At 38.6% G+C, this 18798-nt stretch overlaps 1 protein-coding gene across 10 annotated transcripts in view; it reads left to right on the top strand.

Moving 5' to 3' along the window:
* The window catches only part of MEF2C (myocyte enhancer factor 2C), a 152375-nt gene that overhangs the window by 108232 nt on the left and 25345 nt on the right, over positions 1–18798 (top strand). For 8 of the 10 annotated variants that reach the window (XM_024206885.3, XM_024206886.3, XM_024206887.3 and 5 more), the window contains 3 exons: positions 1361–1504; positions 8604–8790; positions 10041–10088. In XM_024206885.3, coding sequence (XP_024062653.1) covers positions 1361–1504; positions 8604–8790; positions 10041–10088 — 379 coding nt within the window. Of the gene's footprint in view, positions 1–1360; positions 1505–1566; positions 1705–8603; positions 8791–10040; positions 10089–18798 lie in introns of all 10 variants that reach the window. The other 2 variants (XM_024206894.2, XM_024206892.2) reach the window with 1 other exon arrangement.

The raw sequence follows: 18798 nt of genomic DNA, 5'->3' as shown, positions 1-18798 counted from the left end.
ATACAAAAAGTAACAATGCACCAGATCACTGCCATAGTCAAAAAGTCCTAGGGGATTCTGACTGTTCCAGCTGGAGCAGAGAGCTCAAGTAAGATGAAGGCACTCTGAGAAACCAAAGAAAACAGTTGTTCCTGCAGTGAGCTTCCTCTCCTGATCACATGGGTCAAGCTCAGCCAATTAGCGACATGAGAATACCAGGTGCCTCTACCTCTCCCCCAAGGAACGGGTTTAAATGCAAAATGCACCACAAGTAGCTGCCTGATAATGTTTTTGAGTATCCAAATGGAAGACTTTTGCAAACCTTTTGCTCTAGGGACTGTTGAAGCAAAATCTGAGCAAATCTATGAAGGCTGGTCTTGTGTATTCTTGCTTTTGCAGTTCACATGGATCTGGTTCTGACATATTTTCAGTTTAATCTGGCAAGAGACTCTTCCCTGATGATCCATCCAGGTCAACCAATTAACAAAAAATATTTGAGGCAAGGCGTTCGTGCTAAATTGTTAGTTGCTGACTTGGTTGTGTAATTTTTGATGTTTTTTGTCTCCGTTACTTAGCTCGTTGATGATGTTCAGAGTTATGAAGGTTGCCTGGAGCGGCTGAACCTTAAACTCATATGTTTTGACTTTTCAGTCAGCATCTGTTTTAACAGCGTATTTCTCTGTATATTAAATTTCAACACTTCATATCAGTGGCACTGTAATTAGAGTCAACAAAAAGCAAACATGATGCCTAGAAGCTCTTAATCAGAGCAGCATAAGCAATGTCCTCTTCCCCTTTGTCCTATCAAGAGTAAGGAATGGCAGGGTACCATTAGTGTCATCCTTTATGTCAAATTCAAATCAAGGATTTAATTTAAATGCTCTTCCTTCTTCTGTCAAGATCATAGATTCTTAAATCCATGTGCAATGTTTGCATTTCTTTCTTCTGTTCCTGTTTTTTGAGGGGTGGGGGAACATTGCAATACTCCAATTTAAATGTACTCTTGTTTTGATGTGTCTAGTCATACATTTGAAATGCATAAATATGTTATGTGTTGAAACTAATTGCACATTGAACATCTTAAACATGATCAGTTACAGTGGAAAGTATGTATTATAGCACAAGACACTTTATCAGATTGCTTACTCCCATAGTTTATTGACTGATTCTGATTTCAGAAGGAAGAGGTCAGAATGGTTGCCCATTTGCCACTGGCAAGGGAAGCCCGATAGCGTTGACCTGGCGGATCTGTATTCACTTTCTTAGCCTAATGTCAAATGTAGCAGCCTCCAACTACGGGGCAGTTTGCAGCAATGTAACACCCCTGAATCTCTCTTGCAGCCTGTGTCAAGGTTTGAACTTTCCAAATTATGTATTTCAGACATTGAGAAAGAAAGGACTTAATGGCTGTGACAGTCCAGACCCCGATGCAGACGATTCAGTAGGTCACAGCCCTGAGTCTGAGGACAAGTACAGGAAACTTAATGAAGATATTGATCTAATGATCAGCAGGCAAAGATTGTGTGTAAGTACTCTGAGCTCCTTTCATTTTTTTTTTACTTTTTGATATTTCTCTGAACCTGGCAGGCATTGAACAAGAAAGAAAACAAAGGCTGTGAAAGCCCCGATCCTGACTCCTCTTACGCTCTCACCCCACGCACTGAAGAAAAATACAAAAAAATTAATGAAGAATTTGATAATATGATCAAGAGCCATAAAATACCTGTAAGTACCAAAGGTTAGATGGCTGTCTGCTGATAACTGCTGCAGTAACATACCTTAACCCTTTCAGTTCTGAATTCTTATTGAGAGCATTTAAGCTAGAAACAGGCTTTAATGGCCCTCCCATAGAATGAAATAGAAAAAAATCACAAACATATTTTTTTCTCTTGAATTCTCTGCATTTGACACATAGTCAAAATCTCCTATAGGTGAAACCTACGGAAGGAAGTGAAATATACATATATACATTATATTCACTTGATTTACAGAACTGTTTACCACACCACTTGCCCAAATTATATCTAGAAAATAACGATGGAAATCTTTCTTTGTGGATAGGCTAACAAACCCACAGAATACTTTCTGTGGTGATATAGAAAAAATGATGTAGAACTGAAATTCTTATATATATATAGTAGCTAATGTATTTTGTACATGTCACTTCAGTTCTTAAGCCTCAATGCTAAATTCAGTTACAGCACTGAAGGGTTACAGCTAATTGCTCGCTGCAGAGAAACAGCCTGCATGAGAGCCTAATGGTAGGATTCAGACATGTTTGTGTGCTGGGGTGATTTTACAGCTTTATCAGAAGATTTGCTTTGACCTCATCAGCATTTCTTTTAATGCTTTAACATGAGCTAAATTTTGTTTTAACCAAGTCAAAATTTCTAACAGTCAGTCATATGCCTTGCCAGATACATAAGAGAAATAACTCTGCATGTGCTATTTTGTTTGTACACACATACAGAAAAAAAGTAAGTATTGTAACTGTTTAATAACATTACACTGGTGATACAAACTGACAAAAGTTCAGAAATTCATGATTGAATCCAATACACCTTGTATAAGAAAGAGAAGGAAGCTGTATAAACAGAATAAAAGAGTATATAACTTCATGTACAGCCACATTTTTAGCCAGTTTCAAGCAAGCATCTGAATTTGCACATCAGTGTTTGCACATACTTTTGATTGCACCTCCAAAAGTGAGCATGTAGCCATCTTGCATGTGCAAAACCTAAATGTGTACATGCATATTGGAAGGCTGGATACCAATAGCTTTTTATGTCCCCCAAAGCATAGGCCTCTTTTGCATTCACAATCCATTGCACATGCAAAAGCTGATGTCCAAACTGGAGAGACATTTGTCCTTAAGAATTTTCTGATTCTTCTTCCACAACTTAAATATTGTTTCAACTAATTCTTGGATAAAGAATTTTTCATATGAGTTAAGGAAAACTTGAATGAGCTGTTCTGGTGTCGCTGGTAAAATCATGTTTTGGCAAATCTTTGGAAAATAAATCTTTATCCAAGAGGCCAGAGTAGCTTTAAATTGAACAAATATTCATTTAGAACACATTGTTAAAAATGCTTAACATGTGTATGAAACATTTAATTGAATACATATACACTTATATTTCCTTCCCTCCTTCCCCACCTTCCCACTTCCTCTCCTCTGTCTAATTCTATTTGTCAGCAAGAGAGCTTTGAAACTGCCACCATGATTTTGCTAAAAGATTTGACACAGATCTTTTTGGTAAAGCGATGGCTGCAACTTTATTGAGTCAGTTATTAACTCAGATCTCTAGTCCTTTACCTGGTAAAAATCCTGCCCATTGCAGTCCCTTTCCACTTTCAGATGATGGATACTGGTTGATCAAACCCCCAGGTGACAGAAGCCTTGATCAAATGGGATTTGATTCCAGAAACCAAAATCCCTCAAGTAATTCATTCCTCATGTACAGAACTAAGTTTCACATGCTCCTCGAGAGGCTGTGATCTCATGTGCCATTTGGTTTTGTTATTCCAAAGCACTATATCTCTAACTGCTAAAAGTTTTGAAATCCTAAAAAATTCACTCTTGACTGGGTGTCGATCCTGGCAGCTTTTTAACTCCCTACAAGAGTAGGCAACAGTGACCAAGAGAGATCCTCACTAGAGCAGGTAAAAACACAGGATAAAATTTTCTTACAAAAGTGTCACAAAAATTTTGTCTATTTTTTTCATCAAAATTCAAAATTTTGAAGAAAAATTTTACCACCAGCTCTCCTCCTGCATTATAGTCCCAGCTTAGCCATTGACTACTTTTTTGGCTTAACTTCTTTCTGCTGCAGTTTCCTAAACTGCATGTTGGATATAATATTACTTATCTACCTCCCAAAGATGTTGTGAGGTTCAGTTTATTCGTTTTTGTGAAATGGCTTTGAGATGGTCTGAGGAAAGGCGCTGTAGAATCGCAGGTGTTACCATGATTATGTATATAGCAGGATTCTGACATGCCCTGATGTGGCTACTCAGGAGAAAGATCCTCAAGGAGTCTCACTCCTCCAGTGCACGCACTACACAAAGATCTGACACAGTTGCAGTCCTACAAGTCCAAGGATGGCTCCCTCTGTGCACACGAGGGACACCCCCTCTCCACAAATGGTTCAATTCTCACCCTCCACACTGGTCTGCAGAGCAGGACCAGCATGCAGGAGATACATCCTCTGAAACAAAATAGCAGCAGACAGTCTCCCTTTGTGCAGTGGGAAGCGCCATCCCTCCCAATGAAAGCCAACGTCTAATAGGCCTGATGGAGTTCATAGCTAATCCATAACAGAGATTTGTAAATATAAGGCCAGATCTTCAGCTGGTGTAAATCAGCATAGTTCCAGTGAATTCAGTGGAGCTCCAGAAATTTCTATCAGCTGAGGAAGTGGCCTACAAAAAGGCAGGCAGGAAGGTGGGAAAAGGAGCAAAACTAGGGGAGAATGGGTGGAAGGGGAGTGAAAACAAGTAAACCATTTAATCATGGCTTAGAAAAATGTATGGTAAAGGTTAGGCCTGCTCCTGGACTTGTAATTAAACAAAAATACTGCAGATGAAAAGAAACTTGGCTTTTCCTCTTAATGAAAAAGGCCAATAATATTTCCACAGAATATTTCGGGGACGCGTATTTATATGATTCTAAAACATCTGATGATAATTATATATTTATTTGTAGTTATTAGAAGAGTGCTGAAAGCATATGGGACAGAAATAGTCCACTAGAAAGCAGCTATGAATCTCTCTCTCTGAATGTATGTAGTGGTAAGTCCTGGTTGAAATTGGCAAAAAACATTAGCAAAATTTAGCACAAGAAATTCTGACCATAATTTCTAGCTCAATGTGTGATTTCACCCATTTGAAATTTCACATCAAATTAACACGCAATTTGATTATGGAAAGAAGACCGGGCAAAGTAGAGCAATATGCAAAAAATCACCTACGTGTTTGCAATATATCATATGCACAAATACACATCAGTTCAGGCTGCAATAATGATACCTTGCAATGTTCACCTCCAGAAGTGGTGTGGGGATCTGTACCAGGTCCTGCACACCCCAGCCAAGAAAATTTGTGACTGTAAACAGAAGTTTTAGGCAGCAGAACCAGAGAAACAAATTTGCAGCTGGTTGTTATTGGTTCTGCAGTGTAGTATTATACAGCCAGCCTTGATGCCTAGGAGGACCCCACAGTTTATCCAACTCATTACTGATTTTTATGTCCCATATATTTTGACTGTAGAAGGAATAAAACAAAATTCCAGCATTAACATAGCCAAACTGCATATAAAAGCACCAAGTAAACAACCTAACCATAGCCAAACTGCATGCAAAGTGTGCTGTAAACTAGCCCTACAGTATTCAAACTATATAAAAGCATGCTAAGCCAGCCACAACATGTACATCCAGTAATGAGGGATATGAATTCTGCAGCTCATCTAAGAATGCCTTTAGAGAATGACAAAAGAGGACCTAATAATTGCTTTGGCAATGCTCATATGTTTCAGTGATAATTAGTCTGTACAGTAGTATAGTAGCCATAGTAATAGCAGCAGTCAGGATTGGGGACCCATTGTGCAGAACAAAGACAATCCCTGCCTTGAGGGGCTTGCAGTCTAAAGACACAAATGGACAAAGTGCAGGAGTTGAGGATACAAGCAAATGAATCTGGTGAAGAACTGGCACAGTGTTGTTAGTCATATTTCTAGTTGGGTGTTTATTTTAATTGGGAGGAGGGGTAGGGATTAAGGGGATAGGAAAAGGAAAAAGGGGAAGCAGAATGGACACTGCTCGTTAGCTGTGTAGCCATCATCAGCAGTCTGGGCTTTGTCTGCATCATGGCAAAGGTGAAGCAGACAGGATCATTCTGCATACTCAGTGGGCAAAATTCTGAATTGAGGGAGGGCACATGCAAGCCCATAAGTGTTGCTTAGCCCCTACAGAGCTGGAAAAGTGGGCAGCTTGAGCCTGTAGGGGAATTGCCACACCTCCTAAACATGCTGCCAGGATAGGGGGCTCCTAGTCAACTCATTAGGACTAGGCTGGAAGTGTAGCTAATGGATCCACCTTGATATGGATTCAGTAGGCCAAAACATTTTGGAAAGACAGCAACCATCAATGCAACACATAGGCTGAAATAGATGTTGAAGAAAGGCTGATCTTGCAGTCTAATGGCTTGCCTCTGTGCTGTGGAGGGTGGCTTCCATTTTAGGGAATTCCCCACGCAAATTGCTGTTATTTTGGCTTTGTGCTAGGAGGGATGAATTTCACCCATTGTGTTTCTAAACATATCTACCAACTTATATACTGTTTTGAATTACCTACCATGTATGTGTTTCCAAGAAATTGGGCCTACAGTCATAACACACTCTGAGATGCTAATCTGTGTTGTGTGTGTTAGAAACTTCCTTTTGCAGAAAAATTCTACATGTAGGCAAAGTTTTGGTTATTAACATAACAATTCAGGTTAGGGTGCTGCACAGAGAAAGAACCTAAAAGTGATGCAAAGCACTCTAATGGTATTTATCCGTTATAGTTTTCAGTATATATTTATTTATTTTATCTCTTTTTTATTTATGGAATACAAGCTATCTAATACAATTCAGGGGCCAGATACAGAATGTAGTACAACATACAGTTTTGCTTCTTGTCCACTAAACAAAAGAAGAAGGATATTCCTCAAAATTGTTCTCTCTTCCCCACAGCCTTAAACCACCTCATTGAACAAACTCTTCAGAAAATTGACCATTAGGGACAACAGACTTCAGCTCTGTTGTAGCAAAGGGCAAGTTAGTTCCAGAGTCAAGGGCTCTCCACTGAGAATGCCCTGCCAGCTGGCCCTAGACACTTAATCTGGGGTCAGTTAGCTCGAGTACCCTAGCTGCCCTCAGCTGTCATGGCAGCATGAGGGGAGAGAGGCAGTCTTTTTAAAGCCAGGACCCTAGCCACAGACAATGTTAGAGAACAAAATTAACACCTTGAATTATATCTGGAGTCTGGAGGTACTCATGTAACATGTCCTTTGCATCCTGCCCTGAATTGAAATCTTGCTGTGCACTATTATTCACTTGCTGCATTTCAGTGGTAAGTGAAATGATTCCTGTATATTTAGGGCTGAATTATACTTCCCCTGAGAGGTGAGACAAGGGCAAAGGGAGCGTAAGGCAGCCATAATTTGCCTGCTGCTCTAGTACACAAAGCAGGGCATTTAGCTAGCACTGCCTGCAGAACTGAATAGCCAGCCCCAGAGGATGCATTTATGGGTGGGACATGGGCAAGGCTATGTATCCCCTGTCCAGCACAACAGGATTGTTGCACTATGGATATCTCTCATCACAGTGCCTCCAGGTCCCAGGTCTGTATTACCAGCCCCAAGCATTCCAAGATCTTGAGTCAACCCCCCCCCCCCCCCAAATTCATGATATTGGCTTGTAACCCATGAGATTTAAAAAAAAACAATACATTTGGGGTTCCTTTTAGTTGCTTCTGGTTTTTGAACCTTTAGGGTGCACTCAGGTCACATTTTCAAGCTTTTCTCTGCAACCAAGAGGACTGAAAACTCGTTATTTTTTTAAGAAACAAAAGCTGGAATTCTTACATATTCACATAATTCTAGAACCTTAGGCTTCAAGAAAACAAGCAAGACTCATGAGAAAATCATGAGAATTGGCAACACTAGATTGTGCCTTTTAAATGTCTAATAAATGCCTCTTGGCACTGCCACTCGGGCACTGCACCTTGTCTCCTTCTTCCATGCTGTTTAGAGTCATAAGAGGCATAATTTGGCCCAATTTGCTTCATTTAAAGGGATCCTTCACGCGTGCGCGCGCACAGTTATTTTCATCCTAAAGGATCCCTTTAAATGAAGAAAATTGGGCCAAATTATGCCTCTTATGACTCTAAATATATATGGATGTTACTTTTAAATGAAGATAAAAGCATAATGAAAAGGCACTACAAAAAAAGAACTGTCAGTTAAGGATCCTGGATATGTATATTTTACACTATGCTTTGATATGTCCTTGGGGAGCACTTTGTTTCTTTAAAGCCCATTCCAGACTAAGGAAAAACTTTTTAAAAAAAGTAATTCAGTTGTTTGTGCCTTTAACATGATTCTGGTTGCTAAAGCAACGCATGCTGAAACTAAAGCTTTCTCCCTTGCATTCCATCCCTTCTCATTTTTCTCCATGCAATGAAGTCATCATAATCATGTACCTTTGATCTTACAGTCATCTGTGACACCAGATTAAGATATCACAAATGAACAATTATGACTTCACTGAATGGAAGAGAAGGAAAATGAAGCCTAATGAAGTGGGGTTTTGTTTTAAACAAAGTGGGAGGAAAAAAACCTTCCAATACTCACAAAGAAGATGTACAAGCTGCAGGAAAAGAATATTGAATCATGATTTGTAAAGCCATTTGTAAAAGCCTTTCTTAGTGCCTTAAATTCTTCTCTTGATTGTTAAGGTGGTTTTTTTTTTTAATGTTTTAACCACCAGTTACAAAATATTTGAACTAAATATAGAGTAACTGTACTTGAAGACTGTTGTGCTTCTGTACTATTCTTGTCTTTGTTTCCCTTTTTTGCTTGTACAGGCTGTTCCGCCACCCAACTTTGAGATGCCAGTTTCTATCCCAGTGTCCAACCACAACAGTTTGGTATACAGTAACCCAGTCAGCTCGCTGGGTAACCCCAACCTTTTGCCACTGGCCCACCCTTCTTTGCAGAGAAATAGCATGTCTCCTGGTGTGACACATCGGCCTCCGAGTGCAGGAAACACAGGTAGGCTCTGTTAAATCCCATTTCTTTCAATGTTCTTTATTATCAGAATACCAGTGCATCTTCTGTCACTTTAAACTGTACTCAGAAAAGCAGGATTTTCTTTTACCAGTCATAACAGTTTGCCCAAAATTGCTATGTTAAAAAATCAAAGAAAAAGCCTAGGAGGTTTCTAACCCAGATATATAAAATAAAATAAAGCTCTGAAAATAATGTTCTGGAAACATCTGAGTATTGTTTAAGAATGAAGGAAATCAATAAAGGATGAAAGGCAGACAATTTGCTGTTACATAAAAAGGCAGCTCATCTACTTGTGTCATGCAAAAAGTCACTGGACTGTTTTTCATAAGCTTGAAAAATTAAGTGTGATCAGGGCAACCTTATCTTCGAAAGTAAAATAGGCCTCTAATACTTAAGCAGCAGTTAAGAGGCTAAATACAACATTTGTGATTCTGTATGTATTCATAAGCTCATTGATTGGTAAATGGTAGGCCACCTCCAAGCTGAAGTGTATAAACAAAAGGTTGCTTTCCATGCTGGTGATGATTCAGGGTCACCTCTGAGCAGGATAAATAGGGATTAGGATCATTCACTCAGTCTGGCTGAAGCAACGTCAGCCTTAAGCATTCAGAGTTCAAAGAACCATACTAGGTCTCCAGCCCGAGGAAAAAAGTAAATATATAAATCTACAGAACGAATGTCTGCAAAAGGAACAAGAATATTATAATCAACAATTACACAAATGTGTTACAATCATTCTTTACCATTAATGTGTTCATAGAGCTACTTGCAATATGTCATTGCCTGGCACCAACCCGATGCAGAATTATCACCTTTGGCTTTTCTAATGCAATTAACAATGAAATAATTATTTTTTCAAATAATCCAGTATCATGAGACCAAGTCTGATTTTTTTTTAAATAAAAGGATGCTTCTTAGACTATGTCAGCTTGAAAAAAATTCTGGAAAATGTCAGCTTCTATAAAGTGTCAGCTACTCCACATATTTTTGTGTTTGCATGACATCATGACACAAATATTGTTAGCTGTAAAACCATACAAAGGGCATTTTGCAGTTTGAAGATTATGGGCTTGATCCGATGCCCGCTGAAGTCAATTAAAAGATGTCCAGGAACTTCAGTGGACATTGGAACGGGTCATCTGAGAGAAAACATGTTAATATTATTTAAAATGTTTGACCTTTGTGGTTTATTTTAGCCATTATCCTTTTGACTATTTTATTTGAACCCCTAGGTGGTCTGATGGGTGGGGACCTCACAACCGGTGCAGGCACCAGTGCAGGTAAAGAGAAGAGCATTTTATGTTGTGTAATATTATTTTGTATTATGCACCACAACAGATCATTACCATGGGCTTGGTCTTAAAATAACTGTATGCTTAGAATAGGATTTTCAAAAGAGCTCAGCTCTGCCAAGTCAATGGGAGTTCTACCATCAACTTCAATGTGAGCAAAATTAGGCCACCATTGAGCACCTTAGAAAACCACACCCTTAATAGATTTCCAGGTACAAAGTGTCCTCAAGCTTTTCCTTTTAACCTAAAGCCTTTCTGTAAAAATCTTTAGGCCCAATCACACAGCCCTTATTCTGCCAAATCTCCCTTTGAAGTCAAGGGGTGAAATCCCAATCCTATTGAAATCAATGGGAGTTTTGCCATTCACTTCAGTGGGCCAGGATTTTACCCAGGGAGTATAAACTTGAGTAAAGACTGTAGGACTGGGTCCCTTATCGGGACCTTGATTCAGCAAAGCACTTAAGCACATGTTTCATTTTAATCATATGCTTAACTCCACCCCTATTCAGAAAAAGCACTTCAGCATGTACTAAGTTAAGCACTTGCCATTTGTATTGATTTTGAGCTACAAAAATTGCAATGAAACAGCAGTAGAATTTAACTTTAAACATTTACTTAATTGCTTTATAGAATCAAAAATTAACAGACAAGGAATTTTCAAAAGACTTTAGGAGATCCAGGCATAGAAAAATATTGGATCCAATTGATTTAAATTGGAGCTATTCCTGGTAAGGACTGCAATATCAGAGTGATATTGCTTTTATGTTGTAGGAACTGCTCCTGGGCTCAATAAATGCTGCAGTATACTACCAGGACAGTGATGCTGCATTATCATGTGTACCATACACCAGTGGTAGCAATAATTGGTGATACATATTCTGAAGTTCTACTCTCTTACAGTATATCATTAGGGTACTTACCCAGGGTACTAGATATAATATTTCTTTTTTTTTTTCCCCTGACTTCTCCCAACTTGCCTCAGACCACTCCTTTTTCTTTTTTTTCTTTTTCATTTTGTTACATGCAAATAAATCACAGATTTTGCATGCTGGATATGTTCTGAAATTGAAACAGCACAGCAGTGGACCAAGTAGGCATTTTCAACTGGCACTGCAGCTTGGAGAGGTCATTTTGTATTACCGAATGACCACAGCATGCAGAATACATGAACATATGGCTCTTAACCATTAGTCTCTCCTATTCTCACAAAACCCATGCTAGAAAATTACAATTTGTTTATTATATGTTGGTATTTTGCATAAATGCAGCTAAAAAAGATTCATTTTGGTGATGTTTGATGGTTTCATGTCATACCTTTTTTTGACCATGTACATGATTGAAGCTTCAGGCACCACAGCCATGAAACTAAGAGAGGAAGTTTGATTGCCCTATTAATGAGTTCCCTCTACTGGCCTGTTAAGACATGTCATGGTAGCACCATCATTGGTTTGCCTGTTCTTTTCATTCTTACAAAAGTGCTGGGAAGCAGTAAGGAGGGCAGTGTTTCATTCTAAAAATGTTTGTGTCTACTAAAATGATTGCTGTTCTAAATGTCTAGTTGGCTTTGTCATTCTTGGTGCTCATTAAAATCTATACACATTTTACTGTCTAAAGAAGACACACTCAACAAACTAAGTATAGGGACCATGCTTTTTTAATGTGTATTTTTCTTTTAAGTTAGGTATAATAAAGAGGACAGAATGACCCTTTGAGAATATAGATTGCTTATTCTATTATTACACACTTGGCTTTCAAGCAGTGTATCTTTGGGCTGGTCAATTGATTTAATGCTGTGTAAGAGGGACATTACCAGGAATGCCTCATAAATATTTAATTATATGAATAGTCTTTGTTCTTTATCTGGCAATAAGAGCCAAAAACACCAGTACCGATATGTGTTCCTCATGTCTTAAATGCAAAGCAGTAGGGGAGATTTGATATAGGGCCGAAGGACAATGAGAGGTCATATATGGTTGAATCGTCTGCCTCAGTAGCTTCATTCCACAATGCCACTATTTGGGAGAGCCTTCTCTCTCATAAGGGTACAGAAGAATAAACATCAAAAGTTCTCTTTGTTAACCATTTTTCAGAAAAAACAGAGACCCCAGTGTTTTTCCATTTGGCATCTTAGATGGTGGCACGATCATGTGGTTTAATTTAGGGTTCCTATTCCTTGCCAAATTAGAACTTTATGAATTTGCATTTTTTCTGCACCATCCAAAAATAGCATATATTCAAAATAATGCACTCCAAGAAGAAGAGCTAAGTTGTTCAAAAGTTTAATTTCAATCACTACAAAATGAAACTATTTTTGATTGCCAACAAAAGGGCACAAGTTTCTGGCATGACTCTAACAAATTACATGATAACTAGAAAATGGGAAACGGAAAAAGCTACTTAAGTTAGTTACATCCACGTTTTGAAAACTATGTTATTTTGTTGGTTTGGATCGTTATGTGTAATAACCCTAAAATCATCCATAGTTTTACCTTGTGAGTCAACCCAAGACATAAACTTAAGAAGGCTGACTACATTTTTATTATTCTACACAATTAAATACCAATAGTGGTATTTTTAAACTAAAATCAAGATTACCTTAGGTTTGTTAGAATACATTTGTTCTTAGTCAAACTCTAGTGGGACAGTTTATGTTATGTCAATGGAGGTGGTGGAATCTCCATCCTTAGAGGTTTTTAAAGCCCGGCTTGACAAAGCCCTGGCTGGGATGATTTAGTTGGGATTGGTCCTGCTTTGAGCAGGGGGTTGGACTAGATAACCTCTTGAGGTCTCTTCCTACCCTAATCTTCTATGATTCTTCTATGATTCTTTGTGAGAGTAGCAACTGCCAGCAAAATTAGAGTGAACTTCCCATTTAGTATTGCTGCTAAATTATAAATATATCAATGTCATTGGTGCCATTCTCTTAAACCAGAGATTTTTGAGTGAAAGAAAAGAACAAGAACTCTTGGGACCTAAACCAGTATGTTGTAAAACGTCTTTAGAGTTACACTTTTCATCGTAACCGCTTAATCAAGTGACATGCTACCTGTTTACTTAGTAAAGTATGCAATGTTGTTTTAATTTTTAGGGAGCACATTTACCCTTAAATATAAACCAGTTAAGTTGCAGGGAACATGACAAGAAACTAATAATGAGACCTAAGTGTTTTTATTGCTGTACATTATCTGAGCTATAATTTTGTGTAGTGGTTTAACATTGTTGAAAGCCTGACAGAGGATGAAGATTTCAAATAATTGTTGACTGCTCCTTAAAAACTTAGTGCTACAATTGATTTTGGAGGCCTTTCTTTGCCCATATGTTTTGATCTCCTGGTTTTCACTACCTCCAAAGTTTGATTATATTTTGCATTTCACACCAGTATTGAGTCTTCATATAAGGAGCACATAGTTTTATGTTGTTTTTAATTTTTCCATTGAACATAACTAGAAAAATATTGGGGGACAAGTTCTGCTCTGTTACATAGATTGAATCTGGAATAAGTCTACAGATTCCAACAGAGTTATTTCATGTTTACACCACTGTAAATAATAATGAAATAGGAGCAGAATTTGACCCTGAACCTTTAAATCCAACCTGAGATTTTCCAAAGGGGTAAGGTTAGCAGTATTTTCAACAAAAATGCCATTTTAACTGTTTCTTTTCTTCTGTTTCTTTTTTTGTAATTTGTTTTTCTCATTCCTGTTTCCTCACTTTCTCCCTCTTAAAGCCAATATCAAAAGAAAAGGGATACACAATTCAAAAGTAACTAGCAATTTGGGGTGTCAAAAACACTTTAATGGGGACTGATTTTCAGATAGTACTGAGCTCTCCTCCTCCATAAATCCAGCCTCTTTATGGTCACTCAAGTTGGGCACCCAGGAATCACTAGTCATTTCTGAAAAACTTTTCCTGGTACTTTTTAAAACACCAATCCCATATTAATCCATGAATCAGCAGGCAGGCAAGCAGGGAGTACTTAAGGAAGAATGTGGTAAAATCCCCTCTTCCAAAAATTAAGTACAGCATATCAGAGGCCATCTCTTGGATCTCTCTCTCAGCCAGTATCATAACTCACTAGTGCTACACTACTGATTTTACTTCACCTAGTCATGATTTTACTTCACCCAGTCCTACTGTGTACAAATGGATTATATATTCTATTACTATTTCATATCAAATAGAAATGTGTGTAATAGTTATTTTTAATTTCTGAGCCCTCAGGCTGGAAGATTTCTGGGCAACACCTTTTTAAAAAAATGTAATGAAAACAAAGATTTATTTAAAAAAAAGAAGAAAAAAAAAAGAAGAAGAAGAAGCAATGTGCCCAAATAAGCCTGTGAGCAGGAGAAAAAACAATCAGGTTGGAATTTCTGAAGGCGCCTACCTCCCTTAGGCTCTGGTGAAAATCCAAACTGAAACAACCAACCTAATGCTAAAGGAAACAGATTAAAAGGATTACACATGAATTCTTATCCTTGCCCTACAGATGTGCTTTGGTGAATGTCAATGGGAAAATATTTCCTTGGCCATAAATGTGGAATATGTTAAATAAAGAAATGCATTAAAAACTATTATTATTAACATAACCATTTATACTGTAGTATATCTAGAAGCTCCCATCAGATGTAGTACATGCTATACAAATGTATTGTAAACAACAGTACTTGCCCCATAGAGTTTACTGTCTAAAAGAAAGAACGTAAGAACTGCCATACTGGTTCATACCAATAGTCCATCTAGTCCAGTATCCTATCTCCAACAACGGCCAGTACCAGAGTTTCAGGGAGACAATGTAGAGCAGGGCAGTTTTGGAGAGAAACTTCTCTATCTTCCTCTGGCAGAGGTTTAGGGTTGTCCCAAGCATGGAGTTCCATCCCTGACGATTTTGGCTAATAGCCATTGGTAGACTTGTCCTCCATGAACTAATCTAGTTCTTTTTTTAACCCAGCTATACTTTTGGCCATCACAACATCTCATGGCAATGAGTTCCACAGGTTGCTTGTGTGTTGTGAAAAAAAAGTAACTTCCTCTTGTTTGTATTAAACCCGTTGCCTATTAATTTCATTGGGTGACCCTTGGTTTTTTGTATTGTGGGGAAAGACCAATACCACTTCTCTATTCACTTTTTCCATTCCATTCCATTCCAGTTACTATTTGATAGAGCTTTCTCATGTCCCTCCCCATTAATAGTCTCTTTTCTAAAATGAACAGCTCTAGCTTTTTTAATCTCTCCTTTCTGGAAGTCATTTCATACCTTTTGATCATCTTTGTTGCCCTTCTCTGAACCATTTCCAGTTCCTTTTTTAGATGGGGCAACCAGAACTGGACATAGTATTTCACGTGCGGGTGCACCATGGATTTATGTAATGGCATTATGGTATTTTTCTGTCTTGTTTTCTGTCCCTTTCCATATAGTTCCTAGCATTCTGTTAGCCTTTTTGACTGCTCCTTTGCATTGAGTTGAAGTTTTCAGAGCACAATGACTCTAAGATCTCCTTCTTGAGTGGTAACAGCTAATTTAGAATCTATCTATCTATAGTTGGGATTATTTTTTTCAAAGTGCATTGCTTTGTACTTATCAGTGTTGAATTTCATCAGCTATTTTGTTGCTCAGTCACCGAGTTTTGTAAGACCCCTTTGTAACTCTTAGTTTAGTCCAAAGCTGACTGCAATCTTGAAAAATTTTGTATCATCTGGAAACTTTGCCACCTCACTGTTCACTCCCATTTCCAAATCATTAAGGAATATGTTCAGCAGTACAGGTCCCAGTACAGATCCATGGGGACCTCGCTGTTTACCTATCTCCATCGTGAAAACTGGCCATTTATTATTTCTTATCTTTTAACCAGTTACTGATCCATGAGAGGACCTTCCCTCTTATCCCATGACTACTACTTAGTTTACTTAAGATCCTTTTGTGAAGGACCTTGTCAAAGGCTTTTAGAAAATCCACCTACACTGTATCAACTGAATCACCCTTATCCACATGCTTGTTGACAGCCTCAAAAAATTCTGATAGATTGGTGAGGCATGATTACAAAGCCACGTGAACTCTTCCCCAACAAATTGCGTATATCTGTTTCGAGTTTACAATCATTCCGTATACAGTCCATCCACTTATCGAGATGCGTGGTGGATCTTTGGTTAATCTCAAGACCTTTTTACACCATAATTCATTAATTTTTAAATATTGCCAACTTAAAGCATTCAAGAATCATGAGATTGTCTTAAAAACCATGAGATTTTAAAATAAATAAAATAATTGTTAGATTTTTTTTTAATTTGCCTTCTGGGGCTTGAACTTTTAATTGTCACATTTTCAAGCTTTTCTCCACAACCAGGAAAACAGGCTAGAAACTTCTTTTAAAAAATATTTTTAATGACAGCTGAGATTTTCCCATTATCACCTGACTCCAGGAGCTGGGGCTTTAAGAAAAACACCAAAGAGTGAGAGAGACTTAATAAAATCATGACAGTTGGCAGCACTGGATCTTGCCTAGCAAATATAATATACTGAAAAATGTGTTTCTCTCAATGGCTGAAATTCACACCTTTGCAGAGGGCTGGCAGAAGACCTGTGTACCATTTAAGTCCCACTTGTGCTCTGGGTGACTGAAGTGGTATGTCGACCTGGTGCTGAGGTGAACTGAACCCAGTCAAACCTTTGGAGAACAAATTTTCAAGAGTGAAGGCTGCGGTCCATACACAAAAAACAGAATCACATGCTAACCGGTAATTGCACACAAAAGTGTTAACTGATGTACACTCACGTAAACAGGTGCCTGAAAGCAACTCCATTTTTCTGTGTAGACCTCAGTCTGAACTTTGCGAAAATGTGGCCCTTTACTGGGTTTCCAACAGTTGTGGAAGTGTTAACAGAATGATCTTTGAGTTATTCTCTGTCTTATCTTGTCTCTAATTTATAGTGTCTCAATATTTGTATTTATAAAAAGATAGATTGAAAGGATAAATGACTGAGTCAATAATGAGAACACCCTCACATCTCTCCTAAGGAGAAAGCCCTTAGATCACAAGTAGTGAACAATTAAGTGAGTCATACAAGCTGCAGTTCTCTATAAGTAGGATTTTAAAGACAAGCATGATCAATTTCATTTTTATTTTTATGACAAGCAATTAAAAATATTCCTTTAGAAAATCCATGCTCAAATGGTAACATGGAGGGGGGAGGGATAGCTCAGTGGTTTGAGCATTGGCCTGCTAAACCCAGGGTTGTGAATTCAATCCTTGAGGGGGCCACTTAGGGATCTGGGGCAAAATCAGTACTTGGTCCTGCTAGTGAAGGCAAGGGGCTGGACTTGATGACCTTTCAAGGTCCCTTCCACTTCTAGGAGATAGGATATCTCCATTAATTTATTTATGAGTAAAATCCTGGCCCCACTGAAGTCAACGGGAGTTTTGCAATTCACTTAGTGAGGCTAGGATTTTACCCTTTATATTTTGGCTACATATCTTCTTAGGAGGTGTCCTGCTATCTTTTTCCGCTGTGCAATCTGCATCTTTGTTCAGAGAAAGAGAGAATATAAGGAAGTGTTGCAAATCAGCAAACATCTGGATTTCATGCTTACCCTTGAGTACTGAAAGAGATAGTTGATGCCTCCTAGATCTTGGAATGCAGCTATGGGTTTGCTCCAGAAAGAAAAGCATTTAACCCCTTGGAGCTAGGAATACAGATTTTGCAGCAAACCAGCACTCAGAAGCTCCTGGCAATATTGAGTTAATGTGCCTCTTGCCCATTAACTTTCAGCATGATTCCCCAATTAAAGTATTCAAGCCATGGACTCCAGTTGTTGTCCACATCTTTTGCAAACTGATTTGTCCCCTGATAATAGCAGAAACTGTTGCTCAAAGTATCAAAGCAAAATAAGAGAAGATAGGGCAGGTTCAGTAACTCTGTTTTTGTCTTGTATTTACAACTGCTTGCACAGAACTGATCTTAAAAAGTTTTATTTTATCTTTATATAATATATGCAAATTTGCCTCACATGCTGCCCTTTTCTGAGAAGATCTAATTTAATAACATAGAAAGGATGGAGATTTAGGAATGTGTGATTTGTGTTCCGAATATGCAGTCACCAGTCTTTCTGAACATGAATTTGAAACCATGTGTTCTTCATTTCTGCAGCAGTTATGTGTGTAAGAAGAAATATGTAATTTAACAAATATACCACTTGTCACTGTTTATGAAAAAGAAATAGTAACCAATATTTCTAAAATTTCCTTGAGGGAAACTAAAAATTAAGTTTTTTTTTATTCTATAGTCATTTATATTTGGAGTAGGGTTACCATTTGTCCGGATTCCCCCGGACATGTCCGGATTTTAGAGCTAAAAATAGCGTCCGGGGGGAATTTCTAAATGTCCGGACTTCCCCCCGGGCTCCGACAGCCAGAGACAGCCCCTCCTTCCCCCTGCAGCAGAGATCGCTCCCTCCCTGCATTTGCAGATCACCAGCCGGCCGTTCGCACTGGCAGTCTGGAGCTCCTCCCCCTGCTCCTTCTCCCCGGCACGCTGGTCTGAGCCGCAGAGTAAGGAGGCCAGGGAGTCAGAGAAGGGGCAGGGAGGTTCTGGAGGGAGCAGTCAAGAGACGGGGGAGGGGTCGGGCGTTCGGGGGGGGGCTTTCTGGGGGTGGGGGTGTGACGGGTTGGATCACAGAAACCCCCTTGGGAGCTGCCACCCGAT

This window comes from Terrapene carolina, unplaced genomic scaffold, assembly GCF_002925995.2.
Source record: "Terrapene carolina triunguis isolate 2854851 unplaced genomic scaffold, T_m_triunguis-2.0 Scaffold69, whole genome shotgun sequence".
Classification (NCBI taxonomy): Eukaryota; Metazoa; Chordata; order Testudines; family Emydidae; genus Terrapene; species Terrapene triunguis.
This window is presented reverse-complemented; position numbering and strand designations above follow the sequence as displayed.